Below are 25,206 nucleotides of genomic sequence, written 5' to 3'. Positions count from 1 at the left end.
CTACATCTGTGGAGTACCACAGTGGTTTCTTGAATTTTTTGCTTTTACTGACAAGCCTAATGCAATTTTCTGTTGCCTTCAGTAGTGCAACTTTTAAATAATCCCATTTCTTTTGGACTCCATTTAAATTGCTCCAGTCTGATAATCCTTTACACATATTCTAATTTTGGAAAAGTCTGTTTTTCTAAAGTCTAAAACTTTTGTTTTTGTGTGGTGTGACTCAGTCACTGTTCTTATATTAAACCACACTGACTGATGATCACTGGATCCTAAACTTTCACCTACAGTAATATCTGATACCAAATCTCCATTTGTTAACACTAAATCTAGTATGGCCTCTTTACGAGTTGGCTCCTCAACGACTTGTTTTAGAGACAATCCCAGTAGGGAGTTTAGAATATGTGTGCTCCTGGCACAAGTAGCTATTTTTGTTTTCCAATTTACACCAGGAAGATTAAAGTCACCCATGATGATAACTTCCCCCTTCATTGTCATTTTAGCTATTTCTTCAACTAGTAGATTATCTAACTCTTCAATTTGTCCTGGGGGCCTATAAATCACACCTACACGAGTTACTGTGTGATTACCAAATTCTAACGTAACCCAAACTGACTCTATGTTCGCCTCACTAACCTTTATTAGGCTAGATTTTATGCTATTCTTTACATACAGGGCCACCCCTCCCCCTTTCTTGCCTTCCCTGTCTTTTCTATATAAAGAGTACCCTGGTATTGCTATGTCCCAGTCATTTTTCTCATTATACCATGTCTCAGTAACAGCGACTAAATCTACACTATCAGTTGCCATTATTGCCACAAGTTCATGGATCTTATTTCCTAAACTGCGAGCATTTGTAGACATGACTCTAAGCTTATCATTTTTTAACACACTTGCTACAGGCACCTTCTGTCCTTGTTTTGGGGGACAATTGGATTGATGCTTTATCACCCTTTTGCCCCCCCCCCTCCTAGTTTAAATACATCCTAGCAAAACCTCTGAACTGCTCACTGAGAACATTTGTTCCCTTTTGAGAAAGATGCAAACCATCTTTTTTGTACAATCCTTGCTCCCGACACCATTCACCAAGCCACAAGTTAAAGTCCCTAATACGCATCCGCCTGTCATTCTGAGTGTTATGCACAGGCAGAACTTCAGAGAATGACAATGTGGAAGCAACCTGCCGTATATCATTGGCAAAAACACTAAAAACTTCCTTAACCTCTGAAACCTCATTGCAAGCCAAGTCATTTGTCCCTAAATGGACAAGTACATCCAATTCCCCTTCCTGCTTTGCTTGCTTAACAATATTACAGATACGTCTCCTGTCTCTGTGAGCAGTAGCTCCGGGAAGACACTTCACAAGACCACCATTGTCCATCTCCACACCTCTTATGATGGAATCCCCCACCAACAACTGCTTTCTATTAGGCCTCACCATAGTCTTCAAGCCTCTCTGCACAACACCACTAGCCTCAGTGCCTCTCTGCACAACACCACTAGCCTCAGTGCCTCTCTGCACAACACCACTAGCCTCAATGCCTCTCTTCACAACACCACTAGCCTCAATGCCTCTCTTCACAACACCACTAGCCTCAGTGCCTCTCTTCACAACACCACTAGCCTCAGTGCCTCTCTGCACAACACCACTAGCCTCAGTGCCTCTCTGCACAACACCACTAGCCTCAGTGCCTCTCTGCACAACACCACTAGCCTCAGTGCCTCTCTGCACAACACCACTAGCCTCCGTGCCTCTCTGCACAACACCACTAGCCTCAGTGCCTCTCTTCACAACACCACTAGCCTCAGTGCCTCTCTGCACAACACCACTAGCCTCAGTGCCTCTCTGCACAACACCACTAGCCTCAGTGCCTCTCTGCACAACACCACTAGCCTCAGTGCCTCTCTGCACAACACCACTAGCCTCCGTGCCTCTCTGCACAACACCACTAGCCTCAGTGCCTCTCTTCACAACACCACTAGCCTCAGTGCCTCTCTGCACAACACCACTAGACTCAGTGCCTCTCTGCACAACACCACTAGCCTCAGTGCCTCTCTGCACAACACCACTACCTCAGTGCCTCTCTCCACGACACCACTACACTCTGGAAGTGCAGAAAATGAATTATGTAGAGCAACAGACTGTGCAATATGCCTTTTATCCACAACTCTAAGTCTACCAGATCCTACAGTAATCCATCTGCCATTCTTAGTATGTCTCTGCGGCAGTGGCTTTGCAGCAGTTCCAGCCTGAGTTTGTTTACCAGATAATTTACAAATCTCAGACTTCAAAAATACAATCTCCTGCCGCAAAATAGAGAACTGTCTACAGATTAGACAACAACCAAACCTCCAAAAAGTGGAACGTGAAACAAATGCAAAGCAACTATTACACTGAACTAAGTCTGCCATTCCAATGAGGTGAATAATTTAAATCAAACAAACCTTAACTTTTTATTTATCCTCCTGAATACCTCGGATTACCTCCAGATTACCTCCAGAATATCTCCAACCACACACACTTAGAAGCAACACTTAGATGAAGCAACCAAGCTCTATTAGCCAAGCTAATGACAACTACCCTTATATACTCCTAAAATCACCTCCCACTAGGAATGTTTAACACCTGGGTAGGTCTCTACTTATTAGCAAACAATAGCTAATTTAAATAGCAATCAATAGCAAGTAGCTACCTAATCCAATCAAATGCCTTATAATTACCAACAGGAAATCAAACCTTTTGCAATCAGTAACCTTTTCCTACAGATGAATCTTACCTGTAACAGTAAAAAAGAAAACTCTTAGCACAACTCTGAGACAGTTGAAGCTTCTGTAAAACTCTCCAGAATATCTCCAACCACACACACACTTAGAAGCAACACTTAGATGAAGCACTTAGATGAAGCAACCAAGCTCTAACCAAGATATCCTAAAAAAATTAAACTATAAATAAATAAATCCATAAAAATTACTGGGTAAGTTCTTTAGGTTATAGACAACAAATAAACAATAAACAGTTGAAGATGCAGACACATGGGTGTTGCATTGGGAGATAAAGAAAGTAGGAACTCTTGGAAAAAATCTGAGGAATACACATTACTGAAATGTTTGAAGATTTCCTATAGACATATAAGCAACTATTTCAAGATGAAGAAAAGCTGCTATTTTCTCTGGAAAATTGAAGGAAAAAAAAGTTTTCAGTACAGATTTCCACCATATTGTTTTTTAAAAAAAAGGAATAAACTCATACTACGTATCAGAACAATAATACAACGTAAAAAAAAAATATGAAAAATAATTCTAGAATCAGCATTTAAATGTATACATATATGATTAAGTCACATTTTAAAAAAATCTCTAAACTGACTATATCTCCATTTGGTGAGGGGATTTAAAAGCCATTCTACCCAATCACACATTTCATATAATATACTGAAAAGCTAACATAAATAAATTCATTATAGGATAAAATGTAACTGCATGACATAATATGCAATAACAAATGCAGTATCACTAGTTTTCTTGTTTGTTTTTTTAACGTAGAATTGTCTGCATACACTCAGATTTGTTGAAATGATAACCTAAATAGCCTTGCTAATATTTTTCTCCCCTGCCTTCTTAAAAGTCAGTATGAATCCTCCTAAAAGTCATTTCAATTATTATTTGCTTGCCAGTCTTTAATAATCCCATTCACATCAAAAGATGAGGCAATTAAAGAGCATTGAAAAAGCTCTTTAGTCTAACAGGTGCTGCCAATCAATACAGCGAAGATATCACAGATCTTTAGACTAATTAAAGTAATAATCTAAAAGGAATTGAAAATGGACTGTCACGATAAACACAGACAGCAAGCTATGTCTCCGAATACAGCTGGTACAATGCAAAGCAGCAGTATATGGCTCTGCCAATCATCCCTTCTTGTGTGTCACCTATGAATTATTTTCAGGTTTTTTTTCCACTGTAAACATGCTAGATCTCAGGATAAGCAATAAATCTGAATGTCAGTACATACAAGTTATGCTGTATAATATGTGATATTGGCTGTCTGACTCTGGAGTATATAGCAGCGTAAACAGATGTACCATAATTTACTAAAAATACACTTTATAAAAATAGACTTTCATTCTCGAGTGATTTACCATTCTAAATATAATTTAACTCTCTTGGCTTGACTTGAGTATGTTTTAAAGAAGCATAATTTTAGTATCAGATAAAGTAGCAGATTACTTTTCATTTGTATTTACAACTATGTATATTTAGCAAAATGTTATATCCCTGCATCTCTGTCAAAATATGGCAGCATTAAAGGAATACTATAAGCACCCAGACCACTTCCATCTCAATTCCCCCTCCTCCCACCCCTTTTTAACCCTGCAGGTGGAATCTTTCACCTGCCTCTAGTGGCTGTCTTACTGAAAGCAACTTGAAGTACTTCCACTGAAATAGTGTAATAAAACAATTTTGATCAGTTTGTCTCATAGAGACCATCTGATTGGAGCAGGGTGGTGGTTTGCCGCACATGCGCACTAGCCTCCCAATGCATTACTATGTAAAAGCATATGATTGGCTGAAATCATTGGTCTCGATTAATTTAGCCAAAGAATCAGATTGACATGCCGGAAACCAATGCTGCAAGGGAGAAAATGTAAATAAACTCACCTTTTAACCCTAGCAGTGGAGGCCTGGTCACCTAAATTGTATTTGTATTCTTAACAATACAGTGTTACTTTAAGCAATGGGTGAGCTGCTCCTCTCACAACAGATAGATGGGCAGTTTTTTTCCCTGCCTTTCACGACAATTACACTGAACAGAATTATAAACGCAACACTTTTGTTTTTGCCTCCATTTTTCATGAGCTGAGCTAAAAAATCTAAGACTTTTTCTATGTACACAAAAGGCCCATTTCTCTCAAATATTATTCACAAATCTGTCTAAATCTGTGTTAGTGAGCACTTCTCCTTTGCCGAGATAATCCATCCACCTCACAGGTGTGGCATTTCAAGATGCTGATTAGACAGCATGATTTATGCAAAGGTGTGCCTTAGGCTGGCCACAACAAAAGGCCACTCTAAAATGGGCAGTTTTATCACACAGCACAATGCCACAGATGTCACAAGTTTTGAGAGAGCGTGCAATTGGCATGCTGACTGCCGGAATGTCCACAAGAGCTGATGCCTGTGAATTGAATGTTCATTTCTCTACCATAAGCAATCTCCAAAGGCGTTTCAGAGAATTTGGCAGTACATCCAACCAGCCTCACAACTGCAGACCACGTGTAACCACACCAGCCCAGGACCTCCACATCCAGCATATTCACCTCCAAGATAATCTGAGACCAGCCACACGGACAGCTGCTGCAACAATCAGTTTGCATAACCAGAGGATTTCTGCACAAACTGCCAGAAACCGTCTCAGGGATGCTCATCTGCATGCTCGTCATCATCATCGGGGTCTCGACCTGACTGTAGTTTGTCGTTGTAACCGACTTGAGTGGGCATGTTGAGCGTGTTCAGAATGCTCTAGATCGGCGTATATGACAGCGTGTTCCAGGTCCTGCCAATATCCATTGAAGAGGAGTGGACCAACATTTTACAATCAACAGATGTGTTGCACTGCATGAGGCAAATGGTGGTCACAAAAGATACTGACTGGTTTTCGGAGTTCCACGTGCCACCTCGAACTTACCCAATACAGTTTATTGTGGCCAGCCTAAGGCACACCTTTGCATTAATCATGCTGTCTAAAAAGCATCTTGATATGCCACACCTGTGAGGTGGATGGATTATCTTGACAAAGGAGAAGTGCTTACTAACACAGATTTAGACAGATTTGTGAACAATATTTGAGAGAAATATGCCTTTTGTGTACATAGAAAAAGTCTTAGATCTTTGAGTTCAGCTCATGAAAAATGGGGGCAAAAACAAGTGTTGCGTTTATAATTTTGTTCAGTGTAGAAAGGAGTCTGCTTTAACAGACTTATTTTTTTTAGGCCAGTCAGGGTTCAGCCTCTTTTTCAGAATACCCAGCAGATATATTATAGTTCTTAACTGGGCAGGGTTAAGTACCCCATTAGGTAGAGTAGGCACCTGCCCTGTATGTGTCACCTGTTTTCATCACTTATAATGTGCCTTTTTGGAGGTTAAGTGAGTTGATGGGGAGAGATAAGTACCAGGACCCTTCACCAGAGACCTCAATAGTCCAGTCTGCCCCATGTGACTGATGATATTTGAGTTGTCGTATTAGTCAAGTCATGCAGATGAAAATTAATTAAGTATTGCAGTTTTTTTTAATACCCTTTTTATTGAACTAACAGAAGTCATGTAGTGGGAAGCTTTCGGGTGTTCTTCCCCTTATTAGGTCTAAAGCATTACCATGATTGATAGCAGAGATTTGCATGAGGAGCAGGGACAGCAAGGAGTTATGCACAATCTATACCAGCAACCGCAGCTCTACAATCAATCATAGGAGGCTGATTGGACTACAGAAGACTTAGGAGGGTGAATACATTCTAAATCTCCAGTCCATTTCTTCCCTATGAGAAGCATTGGATTAGAGGAGATTGCGAAAAAATTTAAGAGGAGTAAAAGCAGGTAAAGGGGACCTATAGTCCAAATAATTATAATAGTTTATTCAGAACATTAGGTTTCTTTCTGGCCAACCCACTTTGCCCACCCCCTTTACTATGTAATGATTACTCACCTTGTTTCAAGCGCTGGGATTCCTCCGTTCAGCAAGGAGGAACTGATTAATATCATTTGATTAGTACAGTACCTGGTGATGTCAGTGGTTATTTAACGAGAATACATACTATATTTTGTCAAGTGGTATATACAAGGTTTGTTAGTGCACTCTTTCAGAATAGCTAGTTCAAAATAGCTTTAAAGTCCCTGTAAATCACGTTGAACATTAAGGGTATTAATATCGTAGAAGTCACTTTGAATACTTCCCCATACCTGCTTTCTTTGGTTCTGAAACAAGCTTCTTCTCTGGTAAAGCCTTCTTCTGCTCTACCACAGCAGCTGTAAAACAAACAATATAATATTAATCATTTTGTGATTCATTAAAATGTCTGTCATGGCTAGACTTGAAATGTATTTCTAACTTTCTTTTTGGTCTAATTTTTTATATTTTTAAGGTGGTTATCATCTCGCTATACCTCAAAGATTAGTGAGCAGATCCCTGTTTTTTTTATATTAATTAAAGGTACACTTTATGCACTGTAACTGCTTCATCTCATTGGAGAAGTTAGTGTCTGGAGGCCCCTGGCATCGTACTTCCTTTCAGCATTAAATCAATTTTAAGAGTCCACAGCAGCCCATTCCCTCTGTGATGCTGGACTAATAAGAAAGCATTGACCTGAGCAGCAACAAGCAGCTGTTATTGGCTGAGTGCCTTGATTCTACGAGAACTACTGGATTGGAGGAGATTGCGAGACATCAGCAAGCATGCTGACATCTTTGAAGGCAGAGCAGGAGACTGCAGTTGTTTTTCAGTTTATTTAAAAAATAAATTGTACGCATGAGGATACGTTGCTTATTTTTGGGTTTCCTTTTACGTAATTGTTCACATTTAGTTTTATTTGTCCAGTGTTGCAATGTTGTAAGATACCTGCTGTTAATGGCTATATTGACCGTGTCAAGTCTGAATGAATACTACAGTCTAAGAGTTTAAAGGACCACTCTAGGCACCCAGACCATTTCAGCTTAATGAAGTGGTTTGGGTGCCAGGTCCAGCTAGGGTTAACCCATTTTTTTTTTTATAAACATAGCAGTTTCAGAGAAACTGCTATGTTTATTAATGGGTTAAGCCTTCCCCGAAATCCTCTAGTGGCTGTCTCATTGACAGCCGCTAGAGGCGCTTGCGTGATTCTCACTGTGAAAATCACAGTGAGAGCACGCAAGCGTCCATAGGAAAGCATTGTAAATGCTTTCCTATGCGACTGGCTGAATGCGCGCGCAGCTCTTGCCGCGCGTGCGCATTCAGCCGACGGGGCGGAACGGAGGAGGATCGGAGACAGAGAGCTCCCCGCCCAGCGCTGGAAAAAGGTAAGTTTTACCCCTTTTCCCCTTTCCAGAGCCGGGCGGGAGGGGGACCCTGAGGGTGGGGGCACCCTCAGGGCACTCTAGTGCCAGGAAAACGAGTATGTTTTCCTGGCACTAGAGTGGTCCTTTAAGACCCATAATAAAAGATTTTTTCTGGGTGACTTATGGATCACACCTGTATACAATGTGTTCAAATACCATGGTTTGTTGCACTAATGACTTGAATCCTGGCCTTTTACCAGGTATAACCTTGTTTCAGAGAGTGGAAATTATTTTATTATTCTAGATACTCTTCCTTAACTGTTTCAATATATGATAGGTACATGCTCTTTGCATGAGCTGGTGTGAACACATAGTGTCAATGTATGTGGCCAATGTAATGTCTGTGTATGAGCTGGTATGAACAGATCAGTCTCAGTATATGTATCCAAAATAAACTCTATGTATGCGAAGGTGTAAAGACACAGCTTCAGTTTACATTACCAATTTAATCTTTCTGTCTGAATACATAACCTACCTTAATATATGAGCTCTGTGTATGAGGTGGTATGAATACAGAGATTATATTGGACACATACTGAGGTAGATTATGTATTCCTATGAAGACCCTCAATATATGCCACTGATATAATTACAGTGTAAGACTTGGGGTGAAGACACAGTTGTTTTTCCAAATTATTCCCTAACAGTTCCACAAAAAACAGGAAACTGTGGCCATAGACTCTTTGCACCATGTCCACTGCATTGTAAATTAATGGATGTTATTGAGGATGTTCCTCTAATGTCTCCTTACTGTTTGTACATAGAGTGATCAGGACAACATTTCCATGATGCATTAATGAATGCCAAGGTGAGGGAGGGGGAAGTGACCGGTATCCTTTGATTGGTCTGGTGCCTGACGATGTCTGTTATTTAACAGGAATATGTTAACATCATTTTTTTCAAGTGGTATATAAAAGATTTCTCAGAATAGGTAGTTCAAAATGGCAAAATATAATATGTGATAATTTTAAGCTTTAACGTTCCCATAAATCATGATGCACAATTCAGGGATTAGTATAACTAGACACTTTGAATACTTTCCCATACCTGCTTTCTTTGGTTCTGACACAAGCTTCTTCTCTGGTAAAGTCTTCTTTTGCTCTACCACAGCAGCTGTAAAACAAATAATAACAATAATAATAAAAATAATAATAATAATAATCATTTTTCATAGAATAGTCTCATTTTATTAATAAATTAAAATGTCTGTTCTGGCTAGACTGAAAATCATGTTCTAACTAGTGTTGTCGCGAACCCGAAATTTTCGGTTCGCGAACGGCGAACGCGAACTTCCGCAAATGTTCGTGAACCGGCGAACCACGCGAACCGCCATTGACTTCAATGGGCAGGCGAATTTTAAAAACAACAGGGACTCTTTCTGGCCACAATAGTGATGGAAAAGTTGTTTCAAGGGGACTAACACCTGGACTGTGGCATGCCAGAGGGGGATCCATGGCAAAACTCCCATGGAAAATTGCACAGTTGATGCAGAGTCTGCTTTTAATCCATAAAGGGCAGAAATCACCTAACATTGACACCTGTCCTCAAAGCCCAGCCCTGATACACACTGACACAGAGCAGAATAGAGACTGTTCCCCCTACATAGGGTCACTTGGCAGATATGGATTGACACCTGTCCTCAAAACCCCTGATACACACTGACACAGAGCAGAATAGGGACTGTTCCCCCTACATAGGGTCACTTGGCAGATATGGATTGACACCTATCCTAATGATCCCTGATACACACTGACACAGAGCAGAATAGAGATTGTTCCCCCTACATAGGGTCACTTGGCAGATATGGATTGACACCTGTCCTCAAAACCCCTGATACACACTGACACAGAGCAGAATAGAGACTGTTCCCCCTACATAGGGTCACTTGGCAGATATGGATTGACACCTGTCCTCAAAACCCCTGATACACACTGACACAGAGCAGAATAGGGACTGTTCCCCCTACATAGGGTCACTTGGCAGATATGGATTGACACCTATCCTAATGATCCCTGATACACACTGACACAGAGCAGAATAGAGACTGTTCCCCCTACATAGGGTCACTTGGCAGATATGGATTGACACCTGTCCTCAAAACCCCTGATACACACTGACACAGAGCAGAGTAGAGACTGTTCCCCCTACATAGGGTCACTTGGCAGATATGGATTGACACCTGTCCTCAAAACCCCTGATACACACTGACACAGAGCAGAATAGAGACTGTTCCCCCTACATCGGGTCACTTGGCAGATATGGATTGACACCTGTCCTCAAAACCCCTGATACACACTGACACAGAGCAGAATAGAGACTGTTCCCCCTACATAGGGTCACTTGGCAGATATGGATTGACACCTGTCCTCAAAACCCCTGATACACACTGACACAGAGCAGAATAGGGACTGTTCCCCCTACATAGGGTCACTTGGCAGATATGGATTGACACCTGTCCTCAAAACCCCTGATACACACTAACACAGAGCAGAATAGGGACTGTTCCCCCTACATAGGGTCACTTGGCAGATATGGATTGACACCTATCCTAATGATCCCTGATACACACTGACACAGAGCAGAATAGAGACTGTTCCCCCTACATAGGGTCACTTGGCAGATATGGATTGACACCTGTCCTCAAAACCCCTGATACACACTGACACAGAGCAGAATAGAGACTGTTCCCCTACATAGGGTCACTTGGCAGATATGGATTGACACCTGTCCTCAAAACCCCTGATACACACTGACACAGAGCAGAATAGGGACTGTTCCCCCTACATAGGGTCACTTGGCAGATATGGATTGACACCTATCCTAATGATCCCTGATACACACTGACACAGAGCAGAATAGAGACTGTTCCCCCTACATAGGGTCACTTGGCAGATATGGATTGACACCTGTCCTCAAAACCCCTGATACACACTGACACAGAGCAGAATAGAGACTGTTCCCCCTACATAGGGTCACTTGGCAGATATGGATTGACACCTGTCCTCAAAACCCCTGATACACACTGACACAGAGCAGAATATGGACTGTTCCCCCTACATAGGGTCACTTGGCAGATATGGATTGACACCTATCCTAATGATCCCTGATACACACTGACACAGGGCAGAATAGAGACTGTTCCCCCTACATAGGGTCACTTGGCAGATATGGATTGACACCTGTCCTCAAAACCCCTGATACACACTGACACAGAGCAGAATAGAGATTGTTCCCCCTACATAGGGTCACTTGGCAGATATGGATTGACACCTGTCCTCAAAATCCCTGATACACACTGACACAGAGCAGAATAGAGACTGTTCCCCCTACATAGGGTCACTTGGCAGATATGGATTGACACCTGTCCTCAAAACCCCTGATACACACTGACACAGAGCAGAATATGGACTGTTCCCCCTACATAGGGTCACTTGGCAGATATGGATTGACACCTATCCTAATGATCCCTGATACACACTGACACAGGGCAGAATAGAGACTGTTCCCCCTACATAGGGTCACTTGGCAGATATGGATTGACACCTGTCCTCAAAATCCCTGATACACACTGACACAGAGCAGAATAGGGACTGTTCCCCCTACATAGGGTCACTTGGCAGATATGGATTGACACCTGTCCTCAAAATCCCTGATACACACTGACACAGAGCAGAATAGGGACTGTTCCCCCTACATAGGGTCACTTGGCAGATATGGATTGACACCTATCCTAATGATCCATGATACACACTGACACAGAGCAGAATAGAGACTGTTCCCCCTACATAGGGTCACTTGGCAGATATGGATTGACACCTGTCCTCAAAACCCCTGATACACACTGACACAGAGCAGAATAGAGACTGTTCCCCCTACATAGGGTCACTTGGCAGATATGGATTGACACCTGTCCTCAAAACCCCTGATACACACTGACACAGAGCAGAATAGGGACTGTTCCCCCTACATAGGGTCACTTGGCAGATATGGATTGACACCTGTCCTCAAAACCCCTGATACACACTGACACAGAGCAGAATAGAGACTGTTCCCCCTACATAGGGTCACTTGGCAGATATGGATTGACACCTGTCCTCAAAACCCCTGATACATACTGACAAAGAGAAGAATAGAGACTGTTCCCCCTACATAGGGTCACTTGGCAGATATGGATTGACACCTGTCCTCAAAACCCCTGATACGCACTGACACAGAGCAGAATAGAGACTGTTCCCCCTACATAGGGTCACTTGGCAGATATGGATTGACACCTGTCCTCAAAATCCCTGATACACACTGACACAGAGCAGAATAGGGACTGTTCCCCCTACATAGGGTCACTTGGCAGATATGGATTGACACCTATCCTAATGATCCATGATACACACTGACACAGAGCAGAATAGAGACTGTTCCCCCTACATAGGGTCACTTGGCAGATATGGATTGACACCTGTCCTCAAAACCCCTGATACACACTGACACAGAGCAGAATAGAGACTGTTCCCCCTACATAGGGTCACTTGGCAGATATGGATTGACACCTGTCCTCAAAACCCCTGATACACACTGACACAGAGCAGAATAGGGACTGTTCCCCCTACATAGGGTCACTTGGCAGATATGGATTGACACCTGTCCTCAAAACCCCTGATACACACTGACACAGAGCAGAATAGAGACTGTTCCCCCTACATAGGGTCACTTGGCAGATATGGATTGACACCTGTCCTCAAAACCCCTGATACATACTGACAAAGAGAAGAATAGAGACTGTTCCCCCTACATAGGGTCACTTGGCAGATATGGATTGACACCTGTCCTCAAAACCCCTGATACGCACTGACACAGAGCAGAATAGAGACTGTTCCCCCTACATAGGGTCACTTGGCAGATATGGATTGACACCTGTCCTCAAAACCCCTGATACACACTGACACAGAGCAGAATAGGGACTGTTCCCCCTACATAGGGTCACTTGGCAGATATGGATTGACACCTGTCCTCAAAACCCCTGATACACACTGACACAGAGCAGAATAGGGCTGTTCCCCCTACATAGGGTCACTTGGCAGATATGGATTGACACCTATCCTAATGATCCCTGATACTCACTGACACAGAGCAGAATAGAGACTGTTCCCCCTACATAGGGTCACTTGGCAGATATGGATTGACACCTGTCCTCAAAACCCCTGATACACACTGACACAGAGCAGAATAGAGACTGTTCCCCCTACATAGGGTCACTTGGCAGATATGGATTGACACCTGTCCTCAAAACCCCTGATACACACTGACACAGAGCAGAATAGGGACTGTTCCCCCTACATAGGGTCACTTGGCAGATATGGATTGACACCTATCCTAATGATCCCTGATACACACTGACACAGAGCAGAATAGAGACTGTTCCCCCTACATAGGGTCACTTGGCAGATATGGATTGACACCTGTCCTCAAAACCCCTGATACACACTGACACAGAGCAGAATAGAGACTGTTCCCCCTACATAGGGTCACTTGGCAGATATGGATTGACACCTGTCCTCAAAACCCCTGATACACACTGACACAGAGCAGAATAGAGACTGTTCCCCCTACATAGGGTCACTTGGCAGATATGGATTGACACCTGTCCTCAAAACCCCTGATACACACTGACACAGAGCAGAATAGAGACTGTTCCCCCTACATAGGGTCACTTGGCAGATATGGATTGACACCTGTCCTCAAAACCCCTGATACACACTGACACAGAGCAGAATAGGGACTGTTCCCCCTACATAGGGTCGTTTGGCAGATATGGATTGACACCTGTCCTCAAAACCCCTGATACACACTGACACAGAGCAGAATAGGGACTGTTCCCCCTACATAGGGTCACTTGGCAGATATGGATTGACACCTATCCTAATGATCCCTGATACACACTGACACAGAGCAGAATAGAGACTGTTCCCCCTACATAGGGTCACTTGGCAGTTATGGATTGACACCTGTCCTCAAAACCCCTGATACACACTGACACAGAGCAGAATAGAGACTGTTCCCCCTACATAGGGTCACTTGGCAGATATGGATTGACACCTATCCTAATGATCCCTGATACACACTGACACAGAGCAGAATAGAGACTGTTCCCCCTACATAGGGTCACTTGGCAGATATGGATTGACACCTGTCCTCAAAACCCCTGATACACACTGACACAGAGCAGAATAGAGACTGTTCCCCCTACATAGGGTCACTTGGCAGATATGGATTGACACCTGTCCTCAAAACCCCTGATACACACTAACACAGAGCAGAATAGGGACTGTTCCCCCTACATAGGGTCACTTGGCAGATATGGATTGACACCTATCCTAATGATCCCTGATACACACTGACACAGAGCAGAATAGAGACTGTTCCCCCTACATAGGGTCACTTGGCAGATATGGATTGACACCTGTCCTCAAAACCCCTGATACACACTGACACAGAGCAGAATAGAGACTGTTCACCGTCCACAGAGACCATGATACACACTGACACAGAGCAGAATAGGGACTGTTCCCCCTACATAGGGTCACTTGGCAGATATGGATTGACACCTGTCCTCAAAACCCCTGATACACACTGACACAGAGCAGACTAGAGACTGTTCCCTGTCCACAGAGACCATGATACACACTGACACAGAGCAGAATAGGGACTGTTACCCCTACATAGGGTCACTTGGCAGATATGGATTGACAAATCCCTGACAAACAGCTACCACATGCAAGGAAGGCAGCAGGGGCGCAAATGACCCACTCCCGACGCGGGAAGGTAGTGACGACAAATAACAATACAGGACTCTTTAGAGGCCCTGTAATTGTAATCAGTCCACTTGAAATCCTTTAACTTTTATCAATTGGAGGGAAGTCTGGTGCAGAGCCACTGACCCATGCGCAGGGCCAGCCTTAGGCTTTTGGGCGCCCTGTGCAAGAAATGTTCATCCTGTCACACCCATGTGCAAGAAATCTTCACCCTGTCACACACACACACACAGGCAGACAGCCATACACACGCACACACACAACTGCGACTGACTAGGTTTGTCACCTCCTCAAAAGGACGCATGAGCCTACAGGCATTGCGCATGAGCGTCCAGTAACGTGGCAAAAAAAATTCCCAGCTCCCCAGAGGCTGTCCTAGCACCCCGGTAATACAAATATTCATTAACAGCTTTTTCTTGTTGGAGCAGGTGGTCGAACATTAGGATTGTTGAATTCCAACGTGTAGAGCTGTCTCAAATCAAGCGCCTCACTGGCATGTTGTTTCGCCGCTGGATATCGGCAAAGTGAGCCATGGCCGTGTAGGAACGCCTGAAATGGCCACACACCTTCCTGGCCTGCTTCAGGACATCCTGTAAGCCTGTGTACTTATGCACAAAGCATTGTACGATCAGATTACACACATGTGCCATGCACGGCACATGTGTCAACTTGCCCAACTTCAATGCCGCTATCAAATTTTTTCAGTTGTCACACACCACTTTGCCGATATCCAGTTGCTGCGGAGTCAGCCACTTTTCCACCTGTGCGTTCAGGGAGGACAGGAGTGCTTGTCCGGTGTGACTCTCTGCTTTCAAGCAAGTCAAACCCAAGACGGCGTGACACTGCCGTATCCGGGATGTGGAATAGTACCTGGGGAGCTGGGGGGGTGCCGTTGATGTGGAGCAAGAAGCAGCGGCACAAGAGGACTCAGCCGAGGAGGTTATGGAAGAGGATGGAGTAGGAGGAGTAGAGGAGGTGGCAGCAGGACTGCCTGCAATTCGTGGCGGTGTCACCAACTCCTCTGCAATGCCACGCATTCCTTGCTTGTCAGCCGTCAGCAGGTTTACCCAATGCGCAGTGTAGGTGATATACCTGCCCTGATCATGCTTTGCAGACCAGGTATCAGTGGTCAGATGGACCCTTGCCCCAACACTGTGTGCCAGACATGCCATGACTTGCTTTTGCACAATCGAGTACAAGTTGGGGATTGCCTTTTGTGAAAAGAAATTCCGGCCGGGTACCTTCCACTGTGGTGTCCCAATAGCTACAAATTTTTTGAACGCCTCAGACTCAACCAGATTGTATGGTAAAAGCTGGCGGGCTAATACTTCGGACAAGCCAGCTGTCAGACGCTGGGCAAGGGGGTGACTTGGTGACATTGGCTTCTTACGCTCAAACATGTCCTTGACAGACACATGACTGTGGGCAGATGAGCGGGAACTGCTCAAGGCGGGAGACGGAGTGGCGGATGGTTGAGAGGGGGCAAGAAGGACAGCAGTGGTTGACGTGGCTGAAGATGCTGGACCAGGAGGAGGATGGCGGCTTAGAGTAGGCGTGCTGCTTGTACTCATGTGTTGATCCCATAGGCGTTTGTGATGTGAGATCATGTGCCTACGCAAAGCAGTTGTACCTAGGTGGGTGTTGGACCTCCCACGACTCAGTTTCCTTTGGCACAGGTTGCAAATGGCATCGCTGTTGTCAGAGGCAGACACACAAAAAAAATGCCACACTGCTGAGCTCTGCAATGACGGCATTCTGGTGGTGGACACAGCATGCGTTGATTGGCGTGCTGTCGGGCTGACCCCGGGTGCCGATGCATGCTGTCTGACTGTGCCACTAGCTCCTTGCGACGACCCCCCCCCCTGCTTCCAACTCGTCTCCTCCTCCTCTCTGTCTCCCAATCTGAACTTTCGCCCTGTTCTTCTTCTTGCCGAGCGGGCACCCACGTGACATCCATGGACGCATCGTCATCATCAATCGCTTCGCTTGTATCTGACAACTCAGAAAAGGAAGCAGCAGCGGGTACAACATCATCATCATCACACCGTACCTCCATGTGTTTAATGCTGCCTGCCTGAGACATATCCCTGTTATCTACATCCTCTAGCAATAATGGTTGCGCATCACTCATTTCTTCAAACGGGTGTGTGAATAACTCCTCTGACATACCAAGTAAAGCGGCTGTGGTGCTAGTTTTGGTGGTGGCGGCAGGCGGGTGAGTGCTATCTTGAGAGGTGCCTGAAGCTAAGCTGGAGGAGGATGGTGTGTCAAGGTTCCGAGCGGAGGCTGTACAAGATTGGGTGTCCTGTGTTAGCCAGTCAACTAAGTCCTCAGAACTTTTCAAGTTCAGGGTACGTGGCTTCTGAAAACTGGGCATTATTCTAGGGCAAAAGGGAATCACAGCACCACGACCACGATGGCCCCTGCGGGGTGGCCTGCCTCTGCCTGTCATTTTTTTTGGGATTAGTGGTACTATGCGTGCAAGCTACTGTGAGACCAGATATGATTGGCAATGTGCACTGGAACAGTTCTGCAGAGCACACGCTGAAGGAAGGACTGACAGAGCCGCTTGAAGACAAGTAACTGCTATTCAATCTATAACAGTGAAAAACAAATTTTGGTTTTAAAAGCACGCTATAGAGACACCAGATATGATTGGCAATGTGCACTGGAACAGTTCTGCAGAGCACACACTGTAGGCCTGAGACACCCGCTTGAAGACAAGTAACTGCTATTCAATCTATAACAGTGAAAAACAAATTTTGGTTTTAAAAGCACGCTATAGAGACACCAAATATGATTGGCAACTGTCAAAGCACGCTGGAACAGGTCTACAGAGCACACGCTGAAGTAGGCCTGACACCCAGACGCTTGCAGACAACTAACTGATCTTCTATTACAGTGAAAAAAAATGATTTCTTTAAAATCTAAAGCTTAAGCTATTGTTAAAACAGATATGAGTGGTGGCACTGACTGTGCAAATGGGCAAGGCATCCATCCTGACACAGAAGCTGGCAGGCAGGCAACTGCTCTTCTATTACAGTGAAAACAAATTATTTATTTTAAATGTAAAGCTTAACCAATTGTTAAAACAGACATGAGTGGTGGCACTGGGCAAGTAGGCACAGTATCCAATGTGAACCTCACACAGAAGCTGGCAGGCAGGCAACTACTCTTCTATTAAAGTGGAAACAAAATTTTGGTTGTAAAAGCACGCTATAGAGACACAAGATATGAGTGGCAACTGTCAAAGCACGCTGGCACAGGTCTGCAGAGCACACGCTGAAGTAGGCCTGACACCCAGACGCTTGCAGACAACTAACTGCTCTTCTATTACAGTGAAAAAAATATATTTATTTTAAATGTAAAGCTTAACCAATTGTTAAAACAGATATGAGTGGTGGCACTGGGCAAGTAGGCACAGTATCCAATGTGAACCTCACACAGAAGCTGGCAGGCAGGCAACTGCTCTTCTATTACAGTGGAAACAAAATTGTGGTTGTAAAAGCACGCTATAGAGACACCAGATATGAGTGGCAACTGTCAAAGCACGCTGGCAGGGTTGTGCAGGGCACACGCTGAAGGAAGGCCTGACAGAGCCGCTTGAAGGACACTGACTGTCTGCTATTAGCTTACACTGGAAACCTTTTTTCTTTGTAAAAGCACGCTAAAGAGACACCAGATATGATTGGCAACTGTCAAAGCACGCTGGCACAGGTCTGCAGAGCACACGCTGAAGTAGGCCTGAAACCCAGATGCTTGCAGACAACTAACTGATCTTCTATTACAGTGAAAAAAAAATGATTTCTTTAAAATCTAAAGCTTAACCAATTGTTAAAACAGATATGAGTGGTGGCACTGGGAAAGTAGGCACAGTATCCAATGTGAACCTCACACAGAAGCTGGCAGGCAGGCAACTGCTCTTCTATTACAGTGGAAACAAAATTTTGGTTGTAAAAGCACGCTATAGAGACACAAGATATGAGTGGCAACTGTCAAAGTACGCTGGCAGGGTTGTGCAGGGCACACGCTGAAGGAAGGCCTGACAGAGCCGCTTGAAGGACACTGACTGTCTGCTATTAGCTTACACTGCAAACCTTTTTTCTTTGTAAAAGCACGCTAAAGAGACACCAGATATGATTGGCAACTGTCAAAGCACGCTGGCACAGGTCTGCAGAGCACACGCTGAAGTAGGCCTGACACCCAGATGCTTGCAGACAACTAACTGATCTTCTATTACAGTGAAAAAAAATGATTTCTTTAAAATCTAAAGCTTAAGTTATTGTTAAAACAGATATGAGTGGTGGCACTGACTGTGCAAATGGGCAAGGCATCCAACCTGACACAGAAGCTGGCAGGCAGGCAACTGCTCTTCTATTACAGTGAAAAAAAATTATTTATTTTAAATCTAAAGCTTAACCAATTGTTAAAACAGATATGAGTGGTGGTACTGGGCAAGTGGGCACAGTATCCAATGTGAACCTCACACAGAAGCTGGCAGGCAGGCAACTGCTCTTCTATTACAGTGAAAAAAATGATTTATTTAAAATCTAAAGCTTAACCAATTGTTAAAACAGATATGAGTGGTGGCACTGACTGTGCAAATGGGCAAGGCATCCAACCTGACACAGAAGCTGGCAGGCAGGCAACTGCTCTTCTATTACAGTGAAAAAAAATTATTTATTTTAAATCTAAAGCTTAACCAATTGTTAAAACAGATATGAGTGGTGGCACTGGGCAAGTGGGCACAGTATCCAATGTGAACCTCACACAGAAGCTGGCAGGCAGGCAACTGCTCTTCTATTACAGTGAAAAAAAATATTATTTTAAATCTAAAGCTTAACCAATTGTTAAAACAGATATGAGTGGTGGCACTGGGCAAGTGGGCACAGTATCCAATGTGAACCTCACACAGAAGCTGGCAGGCAGGCAACTGCTCTTCTATTACAGTGAAAAAAAAATATTTATTTTAAATGTAAAGCTTAACCTATTGTTAAAACAGATATGAGTGGTGGCACTGGGCAAGTAGGCACAGTATCCAATGTGAACCTCACACAGAAGCTGGCAGGCAGGCACCTGCAATTACATTACACAGGAAAAAAAAAAAAAAAAGCAGCCTGATGTTCTAGCCCTAAAAAGGGCTTTTTGGGGTGCTGTCCTTACAGCAGAGATCAGATGAGTCCTTCAGGATTGTAGTGGACACTGAATACCCTAGCCTAGCTATCAATTTCCCTATCTAATCAGCAGCAGCTAAACTTTCCCTCCTCTCACTAAGCATGCATCTTCCGAATGAATCGAAAATGGATGCTGGGAGGGAGGTTGGAGGGTGTGGAAGGGAGGGAGTGCTGCTGATTGGCTGGAATGTGTCTGCTGACCGAGAGGCACAGGGTCAAAGTTTGCCCAATGATGACGAATAGGGGGCGGATCGAACTGCGCATGTGTCCGCCCGCCGCGGCGAACGCGAACACGCTAATTTTCGCCGGGAACTGTTCGCCGGCGGACAGTTCGGTACATCACTAGTTCTAACATACATTTTGGTTATCACCAAAGATTAGTGAGCAGATCGCTGTTTTTTCCATACTTAAAGATACACTTTAGGCTCTAAAACCACTTAATCTCATTGAAGTGCTTATAGTGTCTGGAGTCCCCTGGCACAGTACTTCCTTCAGTGTTAAACCATTTTTAAAGGTTTAACACAAAACATGAGTCCACAGCAGCCCATCTCCTCTATGCTACTTGAGCTAACGAGGAAGCATTAGCCTGAGCAGCTGACTACTTTGATTTTATCACAGTGCCCCTTGCTGGTATGAATTTGTATGACTAGAAGGAAGAGTGTAATCTCTACCTTAGTCATACCTCCAGTATGGGTGAGACTGTGGGTGGCAACAAACTCTTATTATTTAGTGTTAATCTGCTCATAAATAGAGGGACAGTGACACTAGGACACTAGGCACTATGATCAGTTCAATGAGATGCAATGAACTATAATTGGACTTGAGGAACTAGGCTTGCAGGCAAAGCATATAATGATGTCAAGGTATTTGTGTATTTATTTTAATGCCTTGTTCACTGGGTAAAAACCTTTTCAGATATGCTTGGTCAACTATAACAGAGGCACTGACATCATAGAACTGCATTTTGTTTTACTGGGTATCTGCACTGGGAGGTGTAGTTTAATTCTGGGAGAAGAGTCTTGTGCTTCACCACCTTTATAACAATCCCACTACAACTGCATCTGATGTCAGATAAACATTCCAGGTACAAATACAACTTTAATGCATTGCACAGTTTTGATCATATTAATAAGTTGTTTTTAGTGATGTACCGAACTGTTCGCTGGCGAATAGTTCCTGGCGAACATAGCGTGTTCTCGTTCGCCACGGCGGGCGAACACAGGTTCGATCCGCCCCCTATTCGTCATCATTGAGTAAACTTTGACCCTGTGCCTCATGGTCAGCAGACACATTCCAGCAAATTAGCAGCAGACCCTCCCTTCCAGACCCTCACACCTCCTGCACCACATCCAGGGCCGTCCTTAGGGGTGTGCGAGCTGTGCGGCCGCACAGGGCGCCATGGAGCAGGGGGCGCCGTGCGGCCGCACAGCCGATTTTAAAAAAAAAAAAAACAATTTTTTTTTATTTTTTTTTAAATTTGCAGCGGGGGCGGAGCTTACCGTGCGGCGGGGGCGGAGCTAAAAGCGCCGGAAAACTGCTGCAGCCAAACAGTCACCAGGAGCTGCACTGCCTCCACAATTAACTCCACAGGTAACTGTGTGATTGTCAGGTGAGTGTGACTCTCTGCCTGTGTGTATTATTGTCTGTGTGTGTGTATGACTGTCTGCCTCTGTGTGTGTGTGTGTGTGTGTGTTACTGTCTGTGTGTGTGTGTGTATGACTGTCTGCCTCTGTGTGTCTGTGTGTATGACTGTCTGCCTCTGTGTGTGTGTCTGTGTGTATGACTGTCTGCCTCTGTGTGTATGACTATCTGCCTGTGTGTGTCTGTGTGTGTGTGTGTGTGTATGACTGTCTGCGTGTGTGTGTGTGTGTATAACTGTCTGCCTCTGTGTGTATTACTGTCTGCCTCTGTGTGTTTGTCTGTGTGTATTACTGTCTGCCTCTGTGTGTGTGACTATCTGCCTGTGTGTTTGTCTGTGTGTGTGTGTATGACTGTCTGCGTGTGTGTGTGTGTATGACTGTCTGCGTGTGTGTGTGTATATGACTGTCTGCCACTGTGTGTCTGTGTGTGTTACTGTCTGCCTCTGTGTGTTTGTCTGTGTGTATTACTTTCTGCCTCTGTGTGTGTGACTGTGTATGACTGCCTCTGTGTGTATGACTGCCTCTGTGTGTATGACTGCCTGCCTCTGTGTGTATGACTGTCTGCCTGTGTGTGTCTGTGTGTGTCTGTGTGTATGACTGTCTGCGTGTGTGTGTGTGTGTATGACTGTCTGCCTCTGTGTGTATGACTGTGTGTGTGTCTGTGTGTATTACTGTCTGCCTCTGTGTGTATGACTGTGTGTGTGTCTGTGTGTATTACTGTCTGCCTCTGTGTGTGTCTGTGTGTATTACTGTCTGTGTGTATGACTGACTGTCTGCCTGTGTGTGTCTGTGTGTATGACTGTCTGCCTTTGTGTGTCTGTGTGTGTGTGTGTGTGTGTATGACTGTCTGCCTGTGTGTGTGTGTATGACTGTCTGCTTGTGTGTGTGTGGATGTCTTCCTGTGTGTGTATGGCCGTCTGACTCTGTGTGTGTGTGTGTGTGTGTGTCACATACAACCAATACACGCATATCACACACTGTTAATATACCCATTACAAATATCACACATAGCATACATATCACACACAGTCATCACACGTACTATTACATACACAGACAACACAAACATAACAGCATACATGGATGACGGGGGGGGGGCGCTGTGAAGATTTTTCGCACAGGGCGTCTAAATGCCTAAGGCCGGCCCTGACCACATCCATTTTAGATTCATTCTGAAGCTGCATTCTTAGATAGAGCAGGGAACGTGAAGATGCTGCTCATTTGATAGGGAAATTGATAGCTAGGCTAGAGTATTCAGTGTCCACTACAGTCCTGAAGGACTCATCTGATCTCTGCTGTAAGGACAGCACCCCAAAAAGCCCTTTTTAGGGCTAGAAAATAAGTCTGCTTTTTTTTTTTTTTTTTTGCAGTTGCCTGCCTGCCAGCTTCTGTGTCAGGCTCACAGTGGATACTGTGCCCACTTGCCCAGTGCCACCACTCATATCTGGTGTCACAATAGCTTAAGCTTGCATTTAAAAAAAATAAAAAATTCACTGTAATAGATTGAATAGCAGTTAGTTGTCTGCAAGCGTTTGGGTGTCAGGCCTTCAGCGTGTACTCTTCCAACCTCTGCCAGTGTACTTTGCCACTCATATCTGGTGTCACAATAGCGTGCCTTTAAAAAGAAAAAAGTTTTTCACTGTAAGCTAATAGCAGTTAGTTGTCTGCAAGCGTCTGGGTGTCAGGCCTTCAGCGTGTACTCTGCCAACCTCTGCCATTGTACGTTGCCACTCATATCTGGTGTCTCTATAGCGTGCCTTTAAAAATAAAAAATGTTTTTCCCTGTAAGCTAATAGCAGTCAGTGTCCTTAAAGCGGGTGTCAGGCCTTCAGCGTGTACTCTGCCAACCTCTGCAAGTGCACTTTGCCACTCATATCTGGTGTCACAATAGCGTGCCTTTAAAAAGAAAAAAAGTTTTTCAATGTAAGCTAATAGCAGTTAGTTGTCTGCAAGCGTCTGGGTGTCAGGCCTTCAGCGTGTACTCTGCCAACCTCTGCCAGTGTACTTTGCCACTCATATCTGGTGTCTCTATAGCGTGCCTTTAAAAAGAAAAACGTTTTTCACTGTAAGCTAATAGCAGTTAGTTGTCTGCAAGCGTCTGGGTGTCAGGCCTTCAGCGTGTACTCTGCCAACCTCTGCCATTGTACGTTGCCACTCATATCTGGTGTCTCTATAGCGTGCCTTTAAAAATAAAAAATGTTTTTCCCTGTAAGCTAATAGCAGTCAGTGTCCTTAAAGCGGGTGTCAGGCCTTCAGCGTGTACTCTGCCAACCTCTGCAAGTGCACTTTGCCACTCATATCTGGTGTCACTATAGTGTGCCTTTAAAAAGAAAAACGTTTTTCACTGTAAGCTAATAGCAGTTAGTTGTCTGCAAGCGTCTGGGTGTCAGGCCTTCAGCGTGTACTCTGCCAACCTCTGCCATTGTACGTTGCCACTCATATCTGGTGTCTCTATAGCGTGCCTTTAAAAATAAAAAATGTTTTTCCCTGTAAGCTAATAGCAGTCAGTGTCCTTAAAGCGGGTGTCAGGCCTTCAGCGTGTACTCTGCCAACCTCTGCAAGTGCACTTTGCCACTCATATCTGGTGTCACTATAGCGTGCCTTTAAAAAGAAAAAAAGTTTTCACTGTAAGCTAATAGCAGTCAGTGTCCTTAAAGCGGGTGTCAGGCCTTCAGCGTGTACTCTGCCAACCTCTGCAAGTGCACTTTGCCACTCATATCTGGTGTCTCTATAGCGTGCCTTTAAAACGAAAAAAAGTTTTTCACTGTAAGCTAATAGCAGTTAGTTGTCTGCAAGCGTCTGGGTGTCAGGCCTTCAGCGTGTACTCTGCCAACCTCTGCCAGTGTACTTTGCCACTCATATCTGGTGTCTCTATAGCGTGCCTTTAAAAAGAAAAACGTTTTTCACTGTAAGCTAATAGCAGTTAGTTGTCTGCAAGCGTCTGGGTGTCAGGCCTTCAGCGTGTACTCTGCCAACCTCTGCCATTGTACGTTGCCACTCATATCTGGTGTCTCTATAGCGTGCCTTTAAAAATAAAAAATGTTTTTCCCTGTAAGCTAATAGCAGTCAGTGTCCTTAAAGCGGGTGTCAGGCCTTCAGCGTGTACTCTGCCAACCTCTGCAAGTGCACTTTGCCACTCATATCTGGTGTCACTATAGCGTGCCTTTAAAAAGAAAAAAAGTTTTTCACTGTAAGCTAATAGCAGTCAGTGTCCTTAAAGCGGGTGTCAGGCCTTCAGCGTGTACTCTGCCAACCTCTGCAAGTGCACTTTGCCACTCATATCTGGTGTCTCTATAGCGTGCCTTTAAAACGAAAAAAAGTTTTTCACTGTAAGCTAATAGCAGTTAGTTGTCTGCAAGCGTCTGGGTGTCAGGCCTTCAGCGTGTACTCTGCCAACCTCTGCCATTGTACGTTGCCACTCATATCTGGTGTCTCTATAGCGTGCCTTTAAAAATAAAAAATGTTTTTCCCTGTAAGCTAATAGCAGTCAGTGTCCTTAAAGCG

General features: G+C 44.3%; 1 protein-coding gene across 1 annotated transcript in view; it reads right to left on the bottom strand.

Moving 5' to 3' along the window:
* TRDN (triadin) overlaps positions 1 to 25,206 on the bottom strand; it is a 781,460-nt gene that overhangs the window by 445,015 nt on the left and 311,239 nt on the right. The window contains exons 33-34 of the mRNA XM_063441781.1: positions 9,130 to 9,195; positions 6,952 to 7,017 (exon numbers count right to left, since the gene is read on the bottom strand). Of these exons, the coding sequence (XP_063297851.1) occupies positions 6,952 to 7,017; positions 9,130 to 9,195 (132 nt within the window). The remainder of the gene's footprint in view (positions 1 to 6,951; positions 7,018 to 9,129; positions 9,196 to 25,206) is intronic.

This window comes from Pelobates fuscus, chromosome 2 (assembly GCF_036172605.1).
Source record: "Pelobates fuscus isolate aPelFus1 chromosome 2, aPelFus1.pri, whole genome shotgun sequence".
NCBI lineage: Eukaryota > Metazoa > Chordata > Amphibia > Anura > Pelobatidae > Pelobates > Pelobates fuscus.
Note: the sequence above shows the minus strand (reverse complement) of the source record. Positions and strands in the feature narration are given on the sequence as shown.